The sequence below is a fragment of the Bactrocera latifrons genome, unplaced genomic scaffold, assembly GCF_001853355.1.
Source record: "Bactrocera latifrons isolate USDA-ARS-PBARC rearing strain unplaced genomic scaffold, ASM185335v1 scaffold_106, whole genome shotgun sequence".
NCBI lineage: Eukaryota > Metazoa > Arthropoda > Insecta > Diptera > Tephritidae > Bactrocera > Bactrocera latifrons.
In genome coordinates, this window is record NW_017534475.1 from 1,014,290 (window position 1) to 1,029,845 (window position 15,556).

A 15,556-nucleotide genomic window follows, 5' to 3' on the forward strand; every position below is an offset into this window, starting at 1 on the left:
CAGCGACAAACTGCTTGCAAGGACAAAAGTTGATCACCAACGTTGAAGGATGAGCAAGCAAGTACGCGAATAATATAAAAAATATATATTTGTAAGTAAAAGAGAGAAAGTATTCATTTACACTTCGTTTGTTTAAGTTTTGCTGATTCGCTTTTACATTTAACCAACCCCACGTACTCACCATTTATAACGTTGAGCATCACAGTCACACTGGGGCTATTTGACGGGCTACATGTGTAATTGCCATTATCACGTTTTTTCGCTGATTCAATGATTAATGAGCCGGTCTGTATTTGCCAGTTGAATATCAACGATGCAAAGTGTCAGCGTCGGTATCGCAGAAGGCGGCGTCATTGAGAAACAAAGGCAACGTGACAAATCCACCAGCATCGATGCAGAAAGCCAGTGAAGCGCGCGCGAATGTCAATGACAGCACACGTATTATCCGACAAACGTTTTTTGTTATTGTCAAACCATTTATTGTTGTGCATGTGAAAGAGAAAAGAAATCATTATGAAATAAGATTTGTTTAGAAATTTGTTATTCTGTTAAATAGTTGTCTATGGGTTGGATTTTTTCAACCTTCTTCTTTAGAAATAATCACTACTCGCATTTCCAAGAACTTTGAATCATATACACGGAAATAACGGTAAAATCGAATATGCAAAGGTTGATGTCTCGAAGTACTTATATTCGTGTTCGCATGTATGCATTCTGTGTACACTAGTGCGTGGTCTCGGTGCTAAAGAACAATGAAAGCTTTTCTAGGAAAATAGTACAGAGTTTTGCTTTCCTCCCCGTTTTTTTTTTTTTGCTCTCAGTGTTTTTCGTGTTTAGTGTTACAGATTTTCCTATGAATTTTCACAATCAGTGTGATATATTGCATGGAAATACTATCAAGCGATGATCTGAGCTATGAAGCCGGGATGAGTCCGTTGTGAATATGTAATCGCAACAGTAGTATTAAGGAACTGCAACTAAGTTTTATAAAATTTTGTATCTTACAGGTTTGAGCTCCGCACGAGAAAGAGAGCTAAGAGAATGAGAAGAGAGTTTCCAAAAGAGAGTGCTATGTCACTATTACGAGCAATTATATTGTAGTGATTCACCAGGCGAGCAAGTTAGCGAGTAGAAGCTCGGCGTGGCTGCCCCAAATTAGTGGTAGATGCAAAGAAGAAACAATATTTCAAATGGAGATAAAAAAACTAACGCCAAGTTTCGCTCCAGTAAGACTTCACGCATTACGATTATTGCTTTAGTGCTGAGTTCAAGTGCTAAGTTGCAGTAATGGTATGAAATCAAAGCCTTGCACGCAGTCAAATTGTTTTATCCCCCACAGCGGTATTCTAAAGTCTCAAAATGCAAAATTTAATAAAGAACGTAAAAAAAATGGTGTTTTATTTGTGTTTACATTTGGATTTAGCTTAACTTGATTGCTTATTCTTGCATAGCAGTCATTCGATATACCCTAATTGGCTGTCATTGCTGATGCTGACAGTCGTGCTGCTGTTGGTTAATAATAAATATAGATTAAATGCGGCTGATATGCGACAAAGGAACAGGTGACTTGGCATTTCCACTAAGCCGATGATCAAACAAAAATGTTTGGCCATAAATGAGAGCAATCTACAGCAACACGAATGTACGATTGTAGCTGTGTATTTGTGTAAGCACATAAATTAATGTTAAATATGTATGTATATACTATATATGTTGCATAATGCACAGATTTATTGCTGAACGTTTATGATAATATGGGTAATGCTTTAAAGAGATTGTGAGCTTATTTGATTATCTTGTAGACATTTTCTTAAGGATTCATGTAGAGGCTTTAAAGTATATACATATGTACTCACATATACTTATTTGAGTGTGCCATGCAGCTGACAGCGAGAATATTTTATTTTGCATATATTTAAATAAATTTCGGAAAACTTTAACTTCATGCGCCGAAATTTATAAATATTATCATAATTTGTAAAGATAACAGTGTGAGTTAACGAGTATGCTTACATATGTATATACAAGGAGCGTTTCAAAGTAAACAGGACTTAAAAAAAAAAGATGGTTTTTTCGGCAAAATGAATTTATTTTATTCAAAATAGACTCCTTCTGCTTCGATACAGCTTTTTGCACGGTCAAAAAGCATGTCGAACGAGTGCTTGCTCGTTGGCCGCCAGTATGCCGGTGCACGAATTTTGAATGCATTTTTCCGAGCGGAAGAAGTCGGACTGTGCCATATCAGGTGAATATGGAGAGTGCTTAATGGTTAAAATGTGATTTTTGATCAAATATTCGGTAACAAGCGTCGTTCAATGAGACGTATTCTGTGCAATTTTTGATCGTCAGTTAATTTGTGCGGAGCAAACCATGCACCTCCCTTTCGTAAGCAAAAATGTTCGGTTAAAATGCGATAAATCGATGTTTTGGAGATGCTCAATTTCATTTCCATGAATTTAAATGATGATTTCGTCTGATTTTTGGTGAATTCAAGCACAGTTCGATGGAATTTCCGGTGATCAGGGATTTTGATTGGCCAACATGTTGATCATTGTCATTTTGTCTTTACGACCACGTTGTTGAAAACGTTGAAACCACTCGTGCACTCTGCTACGGTGTAGGCAATCATCGCCATAAACTTGTTTCATCAATTGAAAAGTTTCGGTAAAATTTCTACCAATTTTATAACAAAATTTCAATGTTGGCTCTTTGTTCGAAGCACATTTTCGCACCGATAACACAAGCATACTGACACTTAAAAGGCAATAGCATCACTTCCAATCAATGAAATGTCATGAAATTTTCACTGCACAATTGATAAAGATAGCAGATTCCAACGCATCAGTCAACATAGCTGGCGCTACCAGTGGGCGGTAGATTCAAAATGATCCCTGTATACTTTGGAACGCACTTTATATATGTAAGTTTCAGTGCTCTGTGTAACTAAGATTTTAGGTCAAAACACAAAATATTTGTTAGCAATCATATACATTTTTTGAGTAATGATAATATTGACGATTAAGGGACTACATGGGTTTAAGGGCTACAAAAAGTAGTCATTTTTTATTCTTATTAAATTCTACATCCCCTCCAGAATATTGTTCTAAATTTTCAAGTATATCCAAGTAATAGTTTCGGAGAACTTTTGCGCTCGAGGCTGGCTACGCTAGCGTGCCGTCTTTAAACGCGTTTTTCTTGAAACTGAGTTTTTGAAGTCGGTTGTCAAGATTGCAACGCGGGAGCATCGAGTTTAAATTTTTTTTTTTCAAAAAACTTAAGAATTTCTTTGTAATAGTGTATGTTTTGTTATATTAAAATATTTAGTTTTTTATATGACAAAAAAGTTTGTGAAAAGAGGCTGTTTTTTACCTTTTTATCTGAGGAAACCCGCGAATGACAAAAAAAATTTATTAAATGCTCTGAAGTTAGTGCTGTTGTCTTCAAAACTTTATAACTATTATATATTCTGACTTTTTTCCGCCAACGTCATCGATACTGCCATATGCTACATATATATGAAAGTATTGCTATTTTCCAGTTATGAGGCTAATATCGAGCTACCTGAGATGGTTGAAAAAGATTACCATTAAATTGCCTACTCAAAAAATTACTCCTAGAGAGGTAGCGAGAAAATATCGGTATATAAGGGTGACATATTGTGTGTTTTAATGTTGGCTCTCAGCTGAAAAGAAATATCTACAAAGATAGCTCAATATTTTATGGGTGTCTGCGGTAATGCTTATACTGATTTATGAAATATTTTGCATTGTCCCAGAGCTAGCCCATAAAGTTGGAAGTATATGTATATCGTCACCTAATATGCAAAATAACGTAACATCACTTTTTATAAGTTTACAGGCGAATGAAAAACGATATAATAGAAAGAACTAATATTGAAACAAATTTCAGTTTCGGTTATAAAATGGTTATATCTGACAACGGAAGCTAAACATTTTATGCTACATATATGTAATACGATTATAATATGAAGTAGTGAATCGTAATCAAAACGATTTAGAGCATCGCCTTTCAGAGATTTATAGAATACCTTCTATGACGCTGTAGTCTTAAACATCTTAACAAATTTGTATAAGGTAGCGCTGCTACTACACTTACCGTACTATGGGCATCGCCTTCGATTTCGGGTATATTTCGGTCAACTTGTGTGCGATAACGTGTTGAATCGCTGGTGATTTGCTCCGTACTATGGTACCACATGATGAAGGTGGGCGGCTCCAGGGCACCGCGAACGATACAGCGCAACACGACAGTGCTGCCAGCCTTCACTAAGCGTTCTGGTCCGCCGACAATTTCGGTGCGTGGCACTAGAAATAGAGAGACACGCAAGTATTGTAAATATAAGTGCGAAATATTTGTATTTGCAATCATAGAAATGCTGAGGAGAATAATTTCGAGAAAAATACAGGTGAGCAATGGCAGCAACGGCAACGGCAACGACAGCGACAGCGACAGCAGCTTGTCACACTTATAACAATTGAATGTGAAGCAATAAACTAAATTAAGAACTGCCTGGCAGGTAGGACACGTACCACGACCACACAAATACACAAAAGTAAGTATGCTTCTGGTTGTGCACACACACACACACACACACACACACGCGGAAGGCCGCATGTTCGATGAGGTGTTACATGTGTATTTCTAAAACTTTTCTGCCAACACACACTTGTCGAATAAATAAATATATTACATATACATATATGTGTATGTGCGTGTGTGGGGGTGTGTAGTAACTCAATTGCGAGAAATAAAAATGGATGAAGATTTCGAGGATTTCACATTTGCAATGTGGCTGTAGCAATCAGTTGGCATAACGTTACGGCAGCGAAACGCAGCTGTTACGAATGCGCAAGTGAAATCCTTTTCGTAGAATAGCAGCTGTGGCATTAACACGTACTAGCAAAACGGAGAAGACAACGTGAATGCCAAATTTGCCTTGCTCACGTGCGCAACAACAAATCGTTTCATATATGTACATATATGTGTGTTTGCGTGTGCGTTTCGCTATCTAGAATACCTCGCCTTGCATTGGTTGTAGTTTATATCAATCTGCTTGAGCACACTGGTGCCACAAGCATGATGTCAGTAAGTATATGTATATAGGGTGTTTCAGGTGTTGGTATTGGTTTCGATCTCCTATTTTAACAATAACAGCGCTCTACGGCTGGAAATCTCGACAGTTGGTGTCTATCAAAACTCAATGGTGCTGCATTAGAATGTATGTATTGTAAAATTTTGTACGAAGCTCCAAGGAAGCTCTGTTTGAAACTGTTGGTGTGATTATCGCGAAGTTTGAAACTTAACAGTTTGCTTGACATTTAGGACCAACGCCATCATCAGTCTGTATAAAACACAGCTAAAAATAAGACTTCGTATGATGGTTGACACAGCTTTTTTGGTACATGACTTTAGCTGCCCTTCGATCTTACTGAGATGCCTCTACTCTCTATCTGTAAGTGATATTTTTCCAGCCAATGGCCCAATTTTATTATTTGCCAGGCTGACGATGTTAGTTAACCACCATTGAACTGAAATTTAATACCTTTTTGGAAAATGACCGCGAGAACATCATGTTTTAAGTTCAAACTTGTTCATGCCAAAGTTGAAGTTTATGATAAAAATCAATTTTCAACTGAAGCTATAACACTCTTCATAGCTACAAAGTATTCCTCACAAGAATTTGCTGTCGATCGCTCACTTTGTATGGCAGCTATATGCTATAGTGACTCGAATTGAACAATTTCTTTTCAGATTATACCATTGTCTTGGACAATTATCTATGCCGAATTTCTTGAAGATATCTCATCTCATAAGAAAGTTTTTTATACAAGCACTTGCTTTCGCTCGCTCAGTTTGTATAGCAGCTATATGCTATAGTAGTCCGATATGCGCGGTTTCAACAATTGAGCAGTTACTTGGTGGCAAAAGAGCGTGTGCAGAATTTCATGACTTATATCTCAAAAACTGTGGAATTAATTCGCGTGTTTACAGACTAACGGTCAGCTTTACATAACGATGTAAAGCGGCTTTTGCGGCTAATTAAAATTATTTATGTGTTAATAATCGTTTAACGCACAAATATTTCATATATGTGCAATTCCCTTTTCCCTCTTTAGAAAGTGGAAAAACAACAAATGTTTTCGATAATTTTTTCTTTTTATTTAACACCTATAATCACGTGGCCCGTGCTGCGTCGCGCAGCTTAATCCGCATAATCACTTCACACTTCCGACATACAAATTGAATTTCCGCTTTGTCCTTTTTTCGCCATTCACGGCAGCAGCATTGCTATTCAGCGCCGCATAGCCCGTTGTCATTATCATATTTGCATTTTTTGCGACATTTTCTCCGGAGCACCGCACATGTTGTGCGCGGAAAAAATACACTTTAATATACATTGTGCCGCTCGCTGCCATTTACAACGACAAAGAGCTTGTCGCAACGACCACACGCTGTTTGCTTTTCAACTATTCATACCTATATATCCGTACAAACCTCTATAATAATTTAAGTAGTGTGTGTGTATAGGTATGCTTGTGGTGATAAGCATTGCTTTGTTCTCGCATTATCTACAGCCCAGAATGACTGCGGAATTCAACAGAACAAGCAGTTGACAGAAAATATTCAAAGTACCCAACACCCAACAGGAAAACGTTTTTCTACATTTTCAGGCGTTTTTCCAGTATTATGCTATATATCTAACCTATTTCAAGTTAATACAATCAAGGCAAATAATACAAAACAATTAGAGTTCGGAAGGAACTAGCTTAGATATTTACGGTCTCATCTCTTGGCTAGATTTATTCATAATGTTCTTGTGTTCAAAACAAGTGATGTACTCCCGGCAATTTACATAAAGATTAGAAGAAATAAAATAAGAAATAAGCCATAAAAAATTATTTTTTTTCTTTTTTTGGATTTTTAATAGCTAACCTTAAAACTTCATTGCCGCAATTATTATAAGAAAAGAACAAAGGACTAAAATGATTGGAACAAATTTTTCGCAAAACTGAGGTTATATTATCTTAGTTATAAATTTTCTACTAAAAATAATTTTAATGTAATTTTGCGGAGATATTTATTTATTATAAAGCTAATAATGTTTCATCTTTAGCGCCCAACCGCTCACAATAACGCCGTAGCCTTTCAACATAATTTACTACACAATTGCGTAGCTTGATACTTCCAACCAATTTCACAAATACTTGTAATATTTTTGGATAACATGGGCATGTGACACAAGTCTCAATGATTTATGTTAAGGCATCGATCTTAACAAGTATCTCGCTTATTAGGTTAAATAAGACGCCGATTCTAACAGAGGTCTCACTTAGGATAGGCTAAAAAGTCGATTGGACAGCTTAGAATGCCGGTCTGTTGTGTTACTTGAAACTCCGCATCGCGCATCGCGCAAAAAAAGCAACCGAAAATTGTAATTAAATTACCCGGGTAAATGATATTTCAAAAAACTGTATTTTGTTAAGTTGGTAGGACTGTTCTTAATTATTATAGCAAACTCTCATCTGTCAACCAGTTTATTTACAGCAGCTGCTTAAGTCGGTACATATCAAAAGTTCGCTGCGATTTTTACAATGGATAAAAATATCGAACAAAAAATTTGTCTCAAATTTTATATTTGTCACAAAATTTCGTGTGCAAAATCGTTGCGAATGTTGAAAAAGCCTTACGGTATTACAGCTTGATCAAAAACAAGCCTACGAGTAATGCAACGACTTCAAAGACGGCCGAGAGATCCGTGTGATTTTTTCTTGTTCTCCAAACTGAAATTTCAATTCCGTGGAACACGTTCATAGTCGATAGAAGAGATAAAACAAAATTGCTTCCTTTTGGGATGCTTATGAAAAGTGTTTCGAGAACTGGAGAAATTGTCAGCATAAGTGCATTACATATTATTTACATTTTCCTGGTACCTTTTTGTCACAATATAATTTATCATGAGACCCTTACATTTCGACAAAGCTTTTCAGAAAGTTGTTGCGATAGCCAATGTCAGTATTGGCTATGCAGAAGACACCGAAGGTAAGGCTTCCATGAAGCTCCATTCTAAGTTTTGCAAAGCTTGGACAATGCAGGGATAAATGCCTGTATTTTTCCGCCTCGTTCTCCTCCAAACAAGTTTTACAATTTGCGTCCGTCAGGTTTGTTAGATGTATCGCATGAATGGCATATATCCAGTAAAACCCCTACTCATGCGGAACGCAGAATTTTACTTAGGGTTTCGCTCTATACTCAAAGCTCTATTCGAGAATTTTGTATATTTTATGCACTCTCAACTAACTAGTGTGCAAATGTGCTCTTGCAATGATTTTGCGCTTCTTCTCTTTTCAACTTCTGGAGAAATCACTCAATCACACTTTAAAGGGTTTCGAAGGTTACAGCTACGTTTATATTGTTTTCGAGTATTCATTTTTAATAATTAAACGGTGTTTTGGTACACCAGAAATGTTGAAGTTTTCCCTCTCTTCCTGAAAACTTGACATGAAGCATAAAAAACAAAAAAATAAAAATAAAATAAAAAATAAAAAAATAAAAACGAACCAATACAAATATGAACCCCTCCTACATTTACGCATACTCCCATCAACTTTCCCCCAATCGTCGAATAGGTGCATTTTCATTTGTAGCCATCGTTTTGTCATTGGGACCCTCCTTTTGTATGTTTCACCAGCTTCACGCGTACACGTTTCTGTATTCAATCGTTTGTTATTGTTGTTAAGGAGCCAATGTTAAATCTAGTATTTCCGCTCGATTTCTTTTGCATATGTTTGCTTTTATTTTCAGTGTGTGTGCGCTTTCGGCAGAGCTGATCTTCGGCCGGCTTACGTGCTTTCCCTGCCTCATTTGCGAGCAAATTACCTAAGTATTTGCGTTTCTGTCATTTACAGCACATTTTCCTCGGCTCATTTGTTTCGGTCACACATAGAGCTGTCTAAAGCATGTATGGGCATAATTGTATGTATTGGGAAGAATATTACGTGACCGGAAATATGATAATATTAAAGCGCAATGAATAAACGGAAATAAAATAAAAATCAAATAGTGAAATTTGAAAATTACTCAATAAAAAAAAAATTAATAAAGTTGAAAAATATATTGGAGCTAGCAAGTAAAGATTTAGTTAGGAATAAATGTATTAAACTTATTAGGGGCGGAATATTGTGAGAGCAAAGTGAAATTAGTGGGTTTGGATTTCCATATCTTTTTGAGGAATTATTTTTATTATATTACAGAGTAAAGTATAACCGTGAAGCCACATATCCACAAGAATATATATAATGATGAGTTAAGTGCCGGCTTCCGGCACATTGAGCACACACGCTTGCATTTTACTATTCAACATGGAATAACTTTCAAAACTTTTTGGTGAACACACGCAAATATTTAACAAAATAACTGTAATTTTGAAATTCTACGAAAAACCACTAAAAGTCAATTATCGGAACAACTACTGACAGCGACACACCCACTTCAAGCATTGCCCGAAAATATATATTGAGGAAACTTTGGAAGCGTTCAACACTTGTACTTTTCACACATGACCAACTATTAGTTGGAAGTTGAACTTTCATTCATTTTTCCCTTCTTTATTTATTTGTATGTGTTGTCGTTTACTTTTGTTATATTGTTATTAGGTAACTGCGAAGCTGAGTCCACAGCATCAAGCGAAGATGCTTAAGACATATGTGTGCTTGTATGTTTTTACTGCGAGCCACACGCACCCACACACACACGCCAACATATACATGCATATGTATGACCCACCCAAGCCACGACTTCTGCCGAAGCCGAACTAAATAAGACATTCTTGTATTTGCCATTAAATTCCTAACCGTCAGGGGCAGCGAAAAGTTTTCTTGTTAAAAGCTTTTGGCTATGCAAAAGTTTCTTTGTCATGACCGTTAGGCAGTTGGACTCTGACTTTTCAATACATTCTAGCCACAATTAAAATTAAATTCTCAAAGTAAATTTAAATGCATGGCACCGCAATGCCGGCGCATTTGGGCTTGTGAATGAATAGATGTGACGACTTGTGTGTGCGAGTTTGGCGCTGCGGGTTCACACATATGTACATATGTATGTGACGAAGTAGTTGGGTAACAACAGAGGACTGCAATTTTAGTGAAATATGAAAAAAGGCAAAGCCAGAATACCCTTTAATTACAAAAGGTTCCTTTCAAGAACTTTGAACGGTAAGTTTGTATGACAGCATTATGTTAGTGTTAATTGATCTGAACAATTTCTGTGGATCGTTATTGTAGACTTGGGTAAGAACATATGCCAAATTCTTAAAAATATTTCGTCAAATCAGAAAGTTTTGCATGCACTTGATTCCGATTGTTCGTCGTGCACGGTAGTTATTTGCTGTAATAGTAGATAGGTGCGATATTTCAGATCGATCTCTCAAAGCTGAGGAACTGGATTACGGCTAATCACCGAAAGCGTTATGGTACAAACTTAAGTCCAAATTTAGGCGCTGGAACTCACGACGTCAATTCAGAAGGGTCACAATCAATAATTTCTGTGAATGCTACGAGGCTACGAGGCAAAGGTCTTATCTTGTCAAGACGTTACTCTTGATCTGGCGTCTTAGGCACAGAGAGCTAACTGAGTCACTAGTTGAATACATCTATTACTCGAGAAAACTAAAACCAAATAAAACTAGCTGCACACAACCGAAATCCATTCTGCCCTCGCTGGGGACTCAGTTCTCCGCTGGTTGCAAACTTAGCGATTAACTCTGGAAATATAATATGTGTACTCAAGGGCTGATAAATATTCAAGTGCATTTTTGTGTAAGAAAGTATCACAGCAACATAGAAACAAATCGCTTGTGACAAAACAAAAGTGATAACAACAACACATACATCACAGGTGAACATGTGTTTGTGTACTGAAACCACACTTAACCTTTTCTAGAACGCCTCGTTTGCTTAGAATTGACTTAGACTCAATGGTTAAGGCCGCAAGCTTTTTGCTTTCCTTCACTTAATTGCATAAGTTTTGGCTGCCGCTGCCACCGTTGCCAGCGCCGCCCTCGTCGCTGCTGCAATAAAATGAAAGTTGTTTGCAACTTACCAACCACTTGCAAGTGCACTCGGGCGCTAACTTTTGGCTCCGTTGACACTTGACACTCGTAGGCGCCCGCATCTCTTGCTTGTACGTATTTTATTTGCAGCGTCCAGAATTTGTCCGGTTGCTTTAGCGCCAGAAATCTTTGGTCTGCTATGAAGACGGCTCTGCAAATAGAATGAGTTGTAGTTTATTTAGCATTTATTTATTCAAAGACATATGAGTTTACAAGATGATATGTCAAATATTTTATTAAGACATTATTCAGCATAATGTATGAGGAAGAGAAAGTTGTTATTTAGGTTGTGCTGAAGGTCCATCGGGAGATGAAAGAGAATAATAGATATTTTTTATTTTTCTTTACCAAAACAATTTTTTTTTTTTTAACTAAAGGTTTATTGAAAGCTTTATGATTATTGCAATTTTTTGTGCTCTAACACGAAATAAATGACATTTCAGTAAAACTTTGCTAAATTTAATTACTTTACGCTATAATTTGGGTAGCTATACTATTTATAGAAATATTTGATGCTACTGAACTATGTAAAATAGGATTAGATATCTTTCACAACCCCAACTTTTAACGAATCTGCTTACCATAAATGCTTTTGTTTCTGAATCCTGAAAACAACTCGCTGAGAAAAAACATTCCACTGTTGGTCAATAGTTTTCCACATTTGTCGATTGACTCGTTCCGCGATTTTTCTAAGCTTAATAAATTTTAGTTGTAAACTACTTTTTGACATCCAACGCAGAATCACTCTTCCAACTGGTGGTACTTTGGACTAAGTAGACAATTGAAAAGTAAATTCCTCTATCGCCGAACACCAGTACCCGTCCAGTACCCGTCGGTGGAAGCAGAGGAAGTGGAAGATTTCTACTCTGTTGAAGATATCAGGTGGAGAAGGACCTGGTTGCACTTGATATCTCGAATTGGCGTCAAATAGCGAAAAGAAAATCATAATTTATAGATTAGACTTTTATAGACTGTCTGATATACAAGCCTAAGAGGTCCTTGTATAGTTTGTAATTGAGGATTTGTTATGATTGTTTTAGCTATGTATAATAAAATGTCCCATACTTCCATGCTGAGTGCCCTCAGTAGGATCCAAATTCCAGCTAAATACATCAATAATGACTTCATAAATATTAAGTCCACGATGAAACCTCTGGAATTCTTCACTTTTGGTAATTGTAAATATTTGCCAATTTATCCTATCAAATAATCTACAGGTATTTGTTTGCAGCACTCTAGACAATTTGAAGACAAAATGATTTCGTATATATTTTATATTGAAGTTTTAATTATTTTGATATTACTTGATGCAAAGGGAACTTTAATCCAATAAGTCTCGTGACTAGTAACTGTCGAAGTCGTTTAGAAAACATCATTAGTCTTCTTACTTATGACTTTCTTATACTACAAAACTATTTACAAGTAATATATATTTAAACAGATATTTAGTCCATACCCATGGTACTAAAGACGTAGTAGCTATTGTATCTAGTTCCTTAACGCGTTGAAATTATTTTTAAAAATTTTCTAAGTGCGTGTCATTGCTAACTATTTGTGGTGTGCGTCCTTGCTATTTACAAAAATAGCAAATGGGTTTTATATGGATGCTTTTCCTCAGAAATATTTTTTATACCGAAGCACGCATGTGAAATTTATTGACCTAAGCTTTTAAGTGTCTTAATAAAATATATAATTTCCTTTTTTGCTGGTACTACAACATAATTTACTAGTAGTTATAAAAGTTTTCCGGTGATTAAAGCACCTGCTCTAATTTCCAACTAAACTGCTTGTAATATCCAATAAATGTACAAGTATATATGGATGTGTGCTTGATATTCACATGTGTAATAAAACTTTTCCAACTACTTTTGCTAATGCTTGAAGGCGTGAGCATTGAAATGCAAGCGACTAAGTGGAGAGAGATTATAAATTGCCTGCACATTCAAGTTTCGGGCGAAGTCAAACTTTTTTATGCTTATTAAAAAGCAAGAAGCAGACAAGTAAGAAATTTGCGCAATTTTTTGCCACCAATTTTCAAAGTTTATCGGTTATAACACAATAGCTGCGGCACTGGAGCAGGTGTGTGGCGGCGTAAGAATGTATGTAAAATGCATAAAAAAATACGGAAGAATAAAGAAACAGCTCGACAAAACTTATGTGAAGAATCTGGCAATATTCTTGTGCTTACACAATTCTCTCATTTTGACGATGAAGAAGTTTAGAAATTACTGTAAAAATTGTTGAGGGAATTCGAAAAAAGCAGCGAGCAAAAGCAGAACACACCAAAGTGTATGGTATGTAAAAAGTTGTACAACAAAACTGAAATCAAAGAAAACAAAATGAGATTGCACAAGCACAACGAGTACAACGAGTATGAATGCTTGAATGCTCTCATGCTTGAATGCCATGGGCAAAGCAGCCGCCGCAGTGGTTTGGGGACGAACATGTGAAATATGTTTTTTGATGCAACTTTCGGTCGGATTTTGTTTCGCTTTGTTGTGGCAGCATGAATCTAGATAAGAAATTGCAGCAAACAAAAAAAAAAAAAGAAAAAAAAATATTGCGAAAGAGAGAAAAAACATTTCAAGAAGCACCGAAATGAAATTGCAAGTCAACTAGAGCAGCAAAAGCCAGCAGGCGAATATTTTGCCAACATTGTTGTTGTTGCTGCTGTTTGGTTGACGCGACATTTCTGCTGCTGCCATTTGCTATATTTGCTATTGCATGCACTTGCATGTATATGTGTGTGTATGTGTCTATGCGGTCGTTTTGTATTGTTGTGTCGTGGCGAACAACTTGTAAGCAGGAAATGGCAAAAGTCATAAAATCACAAGTTTCATGAGCGCAAAAGGTCTAATCTCAGCAGGCGTTAAACTTGTTGGAACCCCATCAACCGCTTCCGCTAGAATTTAAGGGTTCGTAGCAAACAAGCGCATTGCTTACCTAATTGTGTAGAAGGGACAAAAACTGTATATATGGGAATTATTTGCATAAATATTGGCAAAGTGTTCAAATTTACGATTGAATGGGGTGAGTGTGTGTTTGAAAGAAGTGAGCAGTTAGGGATGTACAGATTTAGCCAATTAAAATCAAAAAGGTTTTTCAAGCGTCATAAAATGGACAGTGACTGCTAAGCTGTTTTTCAGCTACTCGAAACTCGGCAGGGCTTAAATTAATATGTGTAAAAGAAAATTTTCAGTCTGCAAAATATTTTTTCCTTATAAATCATTTGTAAACAATTTAAAAAAACCCGGATGTACAGTTTGCCATTAGACTTACTTGGAAACATGTGTTTTAGTGGTTGAGCCAATATCAATTTCCATTGCTTCTAACAAAAATATATCCGGGCAGCGGCTAACAGAGTCATTATTGGTAGCAGTTTGTCAAGCACCTTGAAAATATGCGAAGAATGTTCTGAAATTCTAATAAATCCTTTTCTGTCAAAAAAATTTTTTTTTCCATGGTATCCCCTCAGGCCTAAAAAATTTCTTCTAAGTCTAATCAAAACACATTAAAGAGCTTATTTCTGATGTCCTGATAAGTGCAATTGGGGTTAAGTTAAGCTTGTCTTGAAGGCCCTGAAGGAAACAACGATGACCCTATAAAGGGTATGTAAATGATCAGTGACATCAGCGCATAGAGTCGATTTAATCATATCCGTTTGTAAAATATCGTATACCGAAACTTGCCCCTCAGTTTTTGAGATATCCGAAAGTTGTCATATAAAGATCCTCGAGCAAAAGGTTTAACTACAACTTCATTTGTTACATAAACGATTTTTAAATAGTGCTTAATGGAAATACTTCTGCCAAGATATTTACCTTACGCAACTCCAGTATTACCACTCGGTAACATTTATTTCCGCCAAGTGAAATCTCTAAGCATATTATTCACCATTAAATTCAAAAGTCGCTCAACTACAGCAACAATTAACACACTAAAATAAAATCAGGCAAAACGCTTCAAAGACCAATAAACATAAACGTATTTACAACAATTGCAAAGTCTTAATCAAGAATTGGAAATCACTTCAGGTCATAAAAGGCACTTCCTTGTAAATCTTTGCATACATGCAAAGCGGAGGTCACGAAGTGCGCGAGACTACACCAGCCACGGCTCTGCAATACAATTCGTGCTCGGCATAAATATGTTTGGTTTCCATATAAAACTTAAAAGTGCTACAAGCAAATGCATAAAAACTCCTACAGCGTCTGCCAATATGTAATTGTATGTGTGACAGTTGCAGTGTATGTGTTTGTGTGTGTGGGTGCGCAATTTAGCGGAAATGTTGCAACGCAAACAAGCGGCTTAAGCGAAATTACATTCAGGCATATGCAAGCGACTTTCCACACTTAAGCGCAAACAGTAAAAATCGCATAAATTCACAACAACAGTTGCCGGTATAAAAGTTCGAAATAAATAGCTTTG

At 36.4% G+C, this 15,556-nt stretch overlaps 1 protein-coding gene across 2 annotated transcripts in view; it reads right to left on the bottom strand.

Annotated features, from left to right (window-relative positions):
* The window catches only part of LOC108969825 (hemicentin-2), an 87,235-nt gene that overhangs the window by 11,338 nt on the left and 60,341 nt on the right, over positions 1-15,556 (bottom strand). For both annotated transcript variants that reach the window (XM_018934782.1, XM_018934772.1), the window contains exons 4-6: positions 11,119-11,279; positions 4,117-4,325; positions 182-287 (exon numbers count right to left, since the gene is read on the bottom strand). In XM_018934782.1, the coding sequence (XP_018790327.1) occupies positions 182-287; positions 4,117-4,325; positions 11,119-11,279 (476 nt within the window). The remainder of the gene's footprint in view (positions 1-181; positions 288-4,116; positions 4,326-11,118; positions 11,280-15,556) is intronic.